The sequence below is a fragment of the Oncorhynchus gorbuscha genome, linkage group LG06 (assembly GCF_021184085.1).
Source record: "Oncorhynchus gorbuscha isolate QuinsamMale2020 ecotype Even-year linkage group LG06, OgorEven_v1.0, whole genome shotgun sequence".
Lineage (NCBI taxonomy): Eukaryota > Metazoa > Chordata > Actinopteri > Salmoniformes > Salmonidae > Oncorhynchus > Oncorhynchus gorbuscha.
Genome location: NC_060178.1, coordinates 94,419,721 through 94,430,772, shown reverse-complemented (window position 1 = coordinate 94,430,772; position 11,052 = coordinate 94,419,721). Strand labels below are relative to the sequence as shown.

General features: G+C 44.4%; 1 protein-coding gene across 1 annotated transcript; it reads left to right on the top strand.

Moving 5' to 3' along the window:
• The first annotated feature begins 2,248 nt into the window (after positions 1–2,248).
• LOC124038775 (extensin-like) lies at positions 2,249–10,190 on the top strand. The gene is made up of 5 exons (XM_046354841.1): positions 2,249–2,261; positions 8,270–8,312; positions 9,357–9,608; positions 9,660–9,832; positions 9,940–10,190. Exons 1-5 carry the CDS (start codon positions 2,249–2,251, stop codon positions 10,188–10,190), a joined length of 732 nt encoding a protein of 243 aa, XP_046210797.1.
• Positions 10,191–11,052: the final 862 nt, after the last annotated feature.

Sequence of the window (11,052 nt, the reverse complement as noted above, 5' to 3'; positions counted from 1 at the left end):
ATATGCTTCTGATGCACGTGCTCAATAGGCCTATATTCTAGCTCCCTCAATAATATTTATTCCCAGTTCTTAACACGCCTCGTCTCGCCCTGTTAACATGAATGTGTCTGCGAAATTAAAGTCTGAAGGAGAGAAAGATTGAATCGATTTTCTTATTTTATCACATTATGTTTTTCTACACGCACGAAGTAATTGTGTAAGGCTTCTGTGTGAACATATCACCGTGCATCTGCAAATTAATAGCCCTCGTTTGTATATCCACATAGAACAAACGGCTATTGAAAGTGCTTGGTTGGATCCATGGAAGCCGAAACTTGCAACAGCTTGGGAAATCCATAGTTTACAATATTGAAGCAAGAATTATGAAACCCTCTGTTCCATTAACGAAGGTTTAGCTGAAGTTATTCCATTAGATAAGTATGAGTTTATATCGTATGTAGGCCTAGTTCTAAAACACCTGAGATCTTGAAGGTAGCCCCCCCCCGTCGCTCTCGCTCACCCTGGGAAAGAAGCCCTGCCTGTCAGGCCACGTCCTTTCCCTTCTGTTTCTAATTATTGTTTACACTGTTTAACGCTCAACCATATTTTCCCTGTTCTCATTTCACGGTCGACAGCTACGAAATGATTTTGTTATTCACAAATGTGTAACTAGATAGCCTACATTTTTATTTTGCAACGTCTGTGCTCTTTAATAACTATCAATCTAGCAATAAAACAATTTGACCTTAAACACTGAAGCCTTGAAACAAACCCGGTTATTTAGACTGGAATTTGCAACAAAAGCGAGAGATGGTTTACCAGCGAGACTAAATGTGGTAAATGTAGCCTATGCATATTTTACATTACGATGTTGCCTATTATTTCCATTTAAAGGATCCTATAGGATGTGAGAACGACTACAATTTATCATTCATTGCAGTAAATCGCAGCAGAGACTGCATTTAATTGGCGTTGTATTGTATTTCTTAGCTGGGCGCCGTATGCCTATAGGGTGGGGATTGGTGATTCACTCTCCGCCCGTCACAACTCAGCGGGGTGGCGAGAGAAGCCCCCACCGCGTTGGAGGCCCCCTTCCCCCGCTGCAGGCAGGTAGCTATTCTGCCTTGCTGCCCACCAAACAATCAACTAGTAGCGAGGGAAATACGTTATCTTGTATCTTTGAGCACGGGTAGTTCTGTCCTGTCTTGCACAAGTCAAATGTATAGGCTTATCATTTTGAAAATGACACTCAATCAACATCGAGAAATATAACAATTCTGATGCAGATGTATCCCTGAGGCAGAGTAGTGGACGTATTGTAGCCGAGCTGAGACAGTAATGATTTATCTATGCAAATACGGCAACTTAATGATCTAAACTGAAATATATTGCCTATTCGACGTGGCTGCTGCTTTCCTCTACGGCCCACACTATCTCCAGTCTCCACTATTGTAAATCACACACCCTCTTGTGGAAAGTTTGTTCGTAATACAAAACATGGTGCAGTTAGTTGTATCAGGCGAGATGGTAACAATGCTAGTATAACGCCCATATAAGCAGCTCATAGGCCTATTCGTGGAGAATTCCCCAAGCTGTGTAAAATAACGCGCACTCTTGGCCTATCCCTCTGCTGGCGCACAAATCATGTTTTAAGAGTGCATGATTTCTTTCATATTCAAGAAGCTTTCAGTTTACAAATCGTACATGCATCAAGGGCCAGCGTACAAAATGGGCGTTTGCAACGCGGGCCCTCAAAGGACATAGCCTATACCCCTACGGAGTCTGAATAGACCTTACTTCTGATTTCAAATGTTTTCTTCGCACGGGTGCTTCTCATGAAACAAATGTGGTTGTTCAGAGTCATTGTATATGCCTATATGCAGTATATTATTGCAAGTTACATGCCGTGGTTTTATAGGCTATAGCTTCCTACCTATGTCGAATTTGTTGATTAGAGCCCGACCTCATTACATGATTCTGCAAGTATCATGGCAATAATTGCTCTCCCCCCTCAGAGTGGCCTAGTGTTGATTTAGACAATTCTTGAATACTATATATACTTTAAAAAAAAATCTTTACACACGCCAAAATATTTTCTAAAATGTACATTTTGGAATTATTTGAGTAATCTAAATATATGTATTCCATTGCTCAAAACAATATTTTACTGCAGAACACATTTCTCGAGGCATATCTCAAGTACCTTGTAGGCCACATCTTTGTAAACTGGGAAGTGTTCATGGAGCCAGACACTTTTGTGTTTTGCACAATGTGGATCTACGGTGAGAGTTCGAACTATCTTATGTTGTTGGATTTGCAATCTATAAATGGAGTAAAAATAGGTCATACTCATAGTCTTGAAGATATATACCCTGTTGGTTTATGCATTTGTGTTTCTTTTTTTAATGTCGATTGTTGATCCTCAGAACTAATAAATGTCATATTTGTCTAATGAAATTAATTCATTAATGTGTGATGTACTAGATTTACTATAGGCCTAGGTTTTATATACATTATAGGAATATATACAGTATATATATATATATACACACACTTGTAGATAGGTAGTTATTGCATGCTAAAGAGATCCGTGTTTTAAAGATGCTCAGGGTTTGGACTATAGCCGACATTGCGATTCTGTAGATATTGTTTTTAAGTAATCTTCATATAATACTGTCAATGTTAACTCTAACGAGGTAGATGTGAAAATGTTGATATACTCCTAATATATTTAAGGTTGGGCCCGGTCTTCGGTGTTATTATTACAACTATTATCGCGTCATCAGTCCATAGTCAAAAGCCCCCCTCCCTCCCGCCACAGTCACTTCGAATTAACTTCATAACAACCGTGCACCGGCCTCTGCTTGAGCCTCCATTACATTCCTCCAAAACTTTACGTTCAAACAATCTGACAAAAAAAGAGCTAGAGCGATTTCTAATTTGTCTCAATGCTCAGTTGTGGTAAATGAAACGCACACCACACAATGCAGACGTGTGTATATGTCGTTCATAATCGACAATAAACACACATTTGATTCTATGAATGGTAGTGTGGAAGGTGGAATTCTGTTTAGGTCTATATGAAACCAACTACTCAAACCGTAGTATGTGGTAAAACGATATGGGAGAAGATAGTTTTGAAACAAGACGGTATTATTATTATCATGATCATTATAATAGGCTACATTTATAACAACGATTTGTATCCATTTTGAACGGTATAACGTGGCTTTGTTTTTGCAATGTGTTTACACAAAGTCCTGTTTGTACTAGCAATACCATTTAGAATTGTAGTTGAAAGCTGCCTTTTGTAGCCAACTTTTGCAGACTACATTAGGATGAAATATTCTAGTGGCAACTTGACAACAATGTCTTATTTTTAAACATGGGGAAATTAAGAAAGAAATGCTTTTTCTAAAATGGTTTATTCTTAGATCATATATAGGCTTGATTGTAATGCAGAATAAATTGTAGGCTTATCAAATAATGCAGTGTCTACGACGTTTCAATATGAATCAAATGAATGTGCACACAGTGTTGGAAAACTTAGTCATGGTTTTGAATTATACTGAATAATACTCACACATTGAAAAAATATGATGAGAAAAGTGAAATTGAAGTAGTCTTATCTATTAACACATTGTAAAATAACAGATTTGTTTTAAGTCTGAAATAAAACCTTCTAAACGTTTTATCCTCCAATAACCATTTTGAGGGTCACACTATGCTTAATGTATAACCAAATATAGTTGATTGTATTATCTATGAAGGATACACACAAAGGATTTCAACATGGCGAAATGAGGCGCGCCAACCCCGCCCGTCTGATCGATTTGAAGGTTTTTATTGCTGTGGCTTTTACGCCTTCAATACACCAATGTCTCCCACAGGAGTGAAAGGGCACTTTCACAACAATTCGAAATATCTTTTTAGTATATCATGGTTAGTATTATACTAAGTTTGATCTTTAAAATATAATTAAATGTATATAGTGAAATAAATCGAATTTAAAAATCTAATGCAATAACACAACGCATAATTATTCTTTATTTTAAATTGAATAGAAACGCGTCTTAAACAACATTCATTCTCATGTTAAATTATACTAACATGCACATCATTTCAATATTCTCGATTTAAGATAGTTTCAACTTTTTTCTTAGGTAGCCTGCCTGGTAAGATTTCTCAAATGGTCCATATTATAGTAATATATGCATTACAATACCTACATTTTCAAACTAATTATAGCAGTTATATTAGCTTTTTCATGCTAAATTCATTTAAAAAAAATAATTTAATGCATTTCATAGTCTGCAAAGACGATGCAAATTATAAAATACAAAATACATTCTGATTAATGAATTAGCTCTGCAATCTGCATTTCAACTATAAATTAATAATATAATAGCCCACCTTTCCTTGTTAAAATCAATCCTTTGCAGCTTCGCTTGTTATTTAAAAAAATATTTCCCGTTAAAGCGTCACAATTTATTTGCACCTCCTCTAGCCGACATATCAACGCGAAGTAGATAGATAAAGCGCAATTGTTCAATTTTCCCGATTTAAACTAATTCCGAGCTGTCAAATGGTATGTAGCATGAGGAGAGAGCACCAATGCAGCTCAAGAATACAAATAAAACACATTATGCAAAAGTTTGTTTGAACCTCGCGCCCTGTTTGGAGGAGGGGGGGGGGGGCGTTGTGTCGCGCGCATAGGCTGCGTTCCTGTGTTGTTGTATAATTCGAATATGAAACCATCCCTGGTATTTCCCGGTAGCTTCGCATGTTTCTAACGAAAACACACACGTTATCCGACTAAACGGGTTGGCTTTCTTCCGTCTTTCTAAGTAAAAATTGGTTGATTTTGGGCATCGATGGTGCCGTGTCCAATGTCCCCATCCCCCCTCTCTGAAAATAGAGCAGTTTTCCGCAAGACGACTGTCCTTTGCCCTAAATTCTCCCATACCGAAGACCCATATGCCCTCCTTGGATAAACGAGATCTCCCTGTCTGCGCTGATCCATCCTGTCCAGCTGTGTGCTTTACCTCCCTCTTCGCGGTGTAGCCCGTCCATATAGAAACACCGCCATTACCTCTGTGCGAGTGTTCTCGCAGACTGCACAGCATCTGGGCTGTCAGGGCAGAGACTCGAAGAAGGGGATCTCCCCCTCCCCTTCTCTTCTCTCAGCCGAGCCGTAGAGGACGAAAAGAGGGGGAGGGGAAGCCCGCGCTGATAGCTGGAGGGAGCCCGGGTACGCAGAGAGCTGAGCTGTGTAGGGTCTGTAATCGTTGCTACGAAATCCCGCATGAGGGCGCGTGGATTAAAGGAGGATCTGCATATTCACGCGAGGAGAGAAGAGTTGAGGTGGCAGCTGGCTTGATGTTAATTCTCCCTGTTACTGTATTATTATCCAATCCATGTATGGATTATATAATACTTTATAGAAAACCTTTAGCCTGTAATCCATGATGAATTCTGATTTTTCGTTATGATTCAGCATTGGCCTTTAGGACAGACAATATCCACCATAAAAAAGAAAAGTATAGCTCCCCCTAACTAAACACACACACAAACAAACATTTCCCCTCCCATTGCACTTGACTTCCTGATTGGCGCAGCAGTCAAAGGCACTGCATCTCACTGCAAGAGGCATCACTACAGTCCCTGGTTTGAATCCAGGCTGTATCACAGCTAGCCGTGAGTCCCATAGGGTGGCCCAGCGTCGTCTGGGTTTGGCCATGGTAAGCCGTCATTGTAAATAAAAAATATGTTCTTAACTGACTTGCCTAGATAAATGAAGGTTAAATTGAAAAAGATATATATCTTCACACTCCCATGGTATCAGAGCATTAGCAGCTGTTCAGTGTTCTTCTGCAGCTCTCAGATAGACAGTTGTTGCAGATGTGAACAGAATACTTTTACAACACAACTGGAGCTAGAACCCTAACAGAAGCTAAGTCATGCTGTGTTGAAGCAGTGGATATATGAAAATCTGTGTGTCTCATCTTGCGTTTGTGCGCTCACTTGTATGGAATGTGGTAAGAGTTTATGCACACATTCTCTCTCTCTCTCTCCCTCTCTCTCTCTTACACGCACACGCACACGCACACGCACACGCACACGCACACGCACACGCACACACACACACACACACACACACACACACACACACACACACACACACACACACACACACACACACACACACACACACACACACACACACACACACACACACACACACACACACAGCACTGTAAGTTAAATAGTCTACTCCACCCTTAGAAAAGCAGTTTTTTCAGTGCAGTGCTATAGGAGTTGGATTTTGGGTCAGGGGTCAGGGGTCAGGGGTAGGTGGTGCTATTTCAGATAAATCCCTGTAGGGTTGCTGAACAGTCAGTCCTCACCTATGTAAATGCACCCCTGAGGGCAACAGATTTATCTGCAAGAGGACGGTTCAACCCCCTCAGCCCCACACATCCACACACCGTCCCCATATACGCTCACACACGCACACGCACACGCACGCACGCACGCACGCACGCACGCACGCACGCACGCACGCACACACACACACACACACACACACACACACACACACACACACACACACAAACATTTCCCCCTCCCCATCACACTCACACACCCATCACACACACTGTGACACCTCTTCCCCCCCACAAACACACACACATCGTCCGTATACACCCCCCCACCCCTCTGGACCCCATTTCCCCTTCCCCTTCCCCTCAGTGTTAAGATGGATGTTCCATGTGCCTTTTGTCTGGATGTAAACCTACTTTTATCCTGAATTAACTCTCTAAAAGGAGATAATAATTTGACACTAGCCTGCCGCTGATCCAATCACATGTATACTATACTATTGAGTAGATTCTCACTGACAGTGACATCGCTGCTGATCTGATGTGGATTTAGATGGCATTTTTTGGTTTGGTTGGTGATGTCAGAAGAAGAAGGCAGCAGGATCAACATCAGCTGTTGCTGAGGCAGATCTGTTATGTGATTAAATGCTACCCCGTCCTCACTCCTAAACCTTAGTGGGTCTGGTGGAATTAAGCAAATCTTTCCTTTGGGACAAAACACACACACACACACACACACACACACACACACACACACACACACACACACACACACACACACACACACACACACACACACACACACACACACACACACACACACACACACACACACACACACACACACACACACACACACACACACACACACACACACACACACACACACACACACAGTGCTCCATATTCAGTCTCCTGTGGAATGGAAAGGCAGCAGGGACAGTGGAGGGATGGGGTCAGGGGTACAGAGGACTAGGGGTTAAGGGGTGAAAGGAGCTTGTGTGGGACTATAGGGGGTAGGTGGTCAGTAGGGGTGTTTGGGGGTAGAGGCTGTGTGGGGGGTTCAGTGCCATTACCCTAGGACAAGCAGCATGGCAACATTACCATGGGTACTAACATTTTATCAGCAGCTAACTCAGTCAGGTTGTTTAGAGGTATAAGTGTGTGTGTGTTTCTCCCCCTCCTCTTTTAGTGGACTTACTCGCTGTCCCGTATAACTCAATGTTCCCGGAGGCCCATAAACCCAATCTATGAAATATCACCCCTCCGTTTCACGTCGGGAACACACTCCACTACGATACGACCGATGTAAAAAATGAATCTGAGGAAGAGGCCACCTGTTGCCGGGCACGACAGAGGAACATGGAAGTAGGAGACGAGCAGTGGGATGGAATTATGGGATGGCTGTTTTTAATGCAGCAGCTCATGTAAAATCAAAATACATGTCACATGAGCGTATTTAGGTATAGCTTTATGGAAAGCCTATGCTTGATGTTCAGGGTCATTGAAAGGGTAAGAGAGGATGATATTAGAGATTCTGTATTTTAATTTGCTTCTTCGAAAAGTCTTGAATTGTTTCTTTTTCAAATATTTTTTTTAATGTAATATTCTAAGAACTGTTCAGAGTTGTAAGAACACTACATTTCCCAGTCTCGGGACCATGTTGTGGCGGGTGATGCCCGGGTCGACTGGCGCTATCTGGAAATCTGCCCCGGGCTTCAGAGAGATGGAGACAGATCAGATGGAGCAGAAATGAAAGAGGAAAGGAAAGTTGGAAAAGAAGAGAGAGATGGAGAGAGTTGGCTCTTTGTCAGGACGAACCGATTGGATCAGCGTTTGTGTTGACCTCTCACCCCACAGCTGGATCTGAAACAGTTTCGGACACAAACTTCCTTTTCTTCTCTCAGCGGGCAACGGCTGCGGGGTGGCCATCGCTATCAATCACATGACGTACCCCAGCCATGCCCTTCCTCGTGATGCTGTTGCAGATTTGAGGAGATAGGAAGATAAAAGAAGAAGAGGGTTTTTAATGAAGGACCGGAGAGAGTGTGAGAGAGAGAGGGACAGAGGAAGGGTAGACAACAAGCAACTGCATCAGCAGACAGAGGGAGGGTGACAATGCATTCATTGTCTCTGTCCCGCAGGCTGCATCAGCAGCTGCAATAAAAAGAGCTTAAACCCTGGAGAGAAACGATAGATGGATGGAGGGATGGCAGAGAGGGCAGAATGCCTCGCATAGCCTTTAACAGATGTCTCTGTTTGCGGCCTCACCATCTTCTACTGTAATAATACTCTTTTATGGGGTACATGGATAATGTGAAGAAGTAAAAGGGGAAAATACCTATAGCCTCAATAAAGGGAAGCTGTCAGCTTGACCATCCTGTACTGGGCTGTACTGGTCTGTACAGGGGCTTCAGAAATTTGGGCTTTTGCCCTGGCGAGTTTCTTAACTGTGGTCCTATCAGACTCTCTCCTATGCCCTCTGTCTGTCTAGCCACCCACACAGCCACATATCATGGGCTCACATGTTCTGATGGCGGGAGGCCCAGTGTTTCCGTATGTCCATTCCTTGACTGTTTCTGAGTGTGTTCTATACCGTTCTATACTGACCTGACGGCTAAAAAACTAGGGCAAGTAAAGTTCATGGTTGAACAGAACTCTGTGTGTGTTTGCATGTGGTCCTTTTCCAGCGCAGGCTCTCTCTCTCCAACTCTAGAGAGCTCACATGACCATGTGTTTATTTGCAAGGCTGATGCCATGTCTCTATGGGTCTTAACTTACCCATAGATAATGATCTGGTGTCATTTTTCTCATTTCACCCCTAATGGGTAAGGTTAAGACATAGGCAGAGGTAAGCGGATCCTAGATCTGTGCCTGAGGGCAACTTTTACCCAAAGTATCCGGTGACACCTTGAAGTGTTTTCCGTTTACCAAGGAGGAGTCTATTGGCCCAAAGTTGAAGTAGAAACAGGTCTGATTCTTAACCTGCTCCAGCTGTGGTCCTGCCTGCCTGCCACCCCTCCCACGATCCAGCCCCCGCTCCAGCCTCCGCACTGATCCACCCACGCTCCAGCCCCCGCACCAATCCACCCACGCTCCAGCCCCAGCACTGATCCACCCACGCTCCAGCCCCAGCACTGATCCACCCACGCTCCAGCCCCCACACCTATCCACCCACGCTCCAGCCCCAGCACTGATCCACCCACGCTCCAGACCCCGCACCGATCCACCCACGCTCCAGCCCCAGCACTGATCCACCCACGCTCCAGACCCCGCACCGATCCACCCACGCTCCAGCCCCAGCACTGATCCACCTACGCTCCAGACCCCGCACCGATCCACCTACGCTCCAGACCCTGCACCGATCCACCCACGCTCCAGCCCCAGCACTGATCCACCCACGCTCCAGACCCCGCACCGATCCACCCACGCTCCAGCCCCAGCACTGATCCACCCACGCTCCAGACCCCGCACCGATCCACCCACGCTCCAGCCCCATCACTGATCCACCCACGCTCCAGACCCCGCACCGATCCACCCACGCTCCAGCCCCAGCACTGATCCACCCACGCTCCAGACCCCGCACCGATCCACCCACGCTCCAGCCCCAGCACTAATCCACCTACGCTCCAGCCCCCGCACCAATCCAGCTCCCGCTCCAGCCCCCACACCGATCCACCCACGCTCCAGCCCCCACACCAATCCACCTACGCTCCAGCCTTCGCACCGATCCAGCCCCCTCTCCAGCCCCCGCACCGCTCCAGCCCCCGCTCCAGCCACCACACCAATCCACCGATGCTCACAGCCAGGCTTTCATGGCCCTGTTAGGAACCTGCAACTGAATTACACACACACACAAACGCATGCACACGCGTGCATATACACACAGAGCAAAACCAGGTTCATTTACACATCCAGGGCCAGTTCCAGGCATAACCTACATAAGCGGTCGATTAGGGCCGTCGCCCGCTAGGGAAATGTGTAGAATTGCAGGAAATTAGCTTTAAAAATGTAAACTGACCTCACCCATTACCTAAGACCCTTTTTATCCCAAAAAAAACCTGCATTTTTTTACAAGGGCTTTATTAATCATTATCAATCTATGTTTTACTTATTTGTTGGTCTGTGTATGTTTTTTCACTGCTCAACAGTTGTGGTGGATCTTGACTCAAAGGACACCTCAATTGGTGGGTTAAGAACAGTGGCGTGTCCAGAACATTTTGAATGGAGTTGCCAAGGTTGGGCACAGACCCAGTTAAAAGGGGGCATAATATTTTGAATGGAGTTGCCAAGGTTGGGCACAGACCCAGTTAAAAGGGGGCATAACATTTTGAATGGAGTTGTCAAGGTTGGGCACAGACCCAGTTAAAAGGGGGCATAACATTTTGAATGGAGTTGCCAAGGTTGGGCACAGACCCAGTTAAAAGGGGGCATAACATTTTGAATGGAGTTGCCAAGGTTGGGCACAGACCCAGTTAAAAGGGGGCATAACATTTTGAATGGAGTTGCCAAGGTTGGGCACAGACCCAGTTAAAAGGGGGCATAACATTTTGAATGGAGTTGCCAAGGTTGGGCACAGACCCAGTTAAAAGGGGGCATAACATTTTGAACCTTCATCGATACAAGGTGGGCTTTTTTCAATATAATCATGATGGTTCATCGTATTAAATGCTTCAGCTTATGTGACATC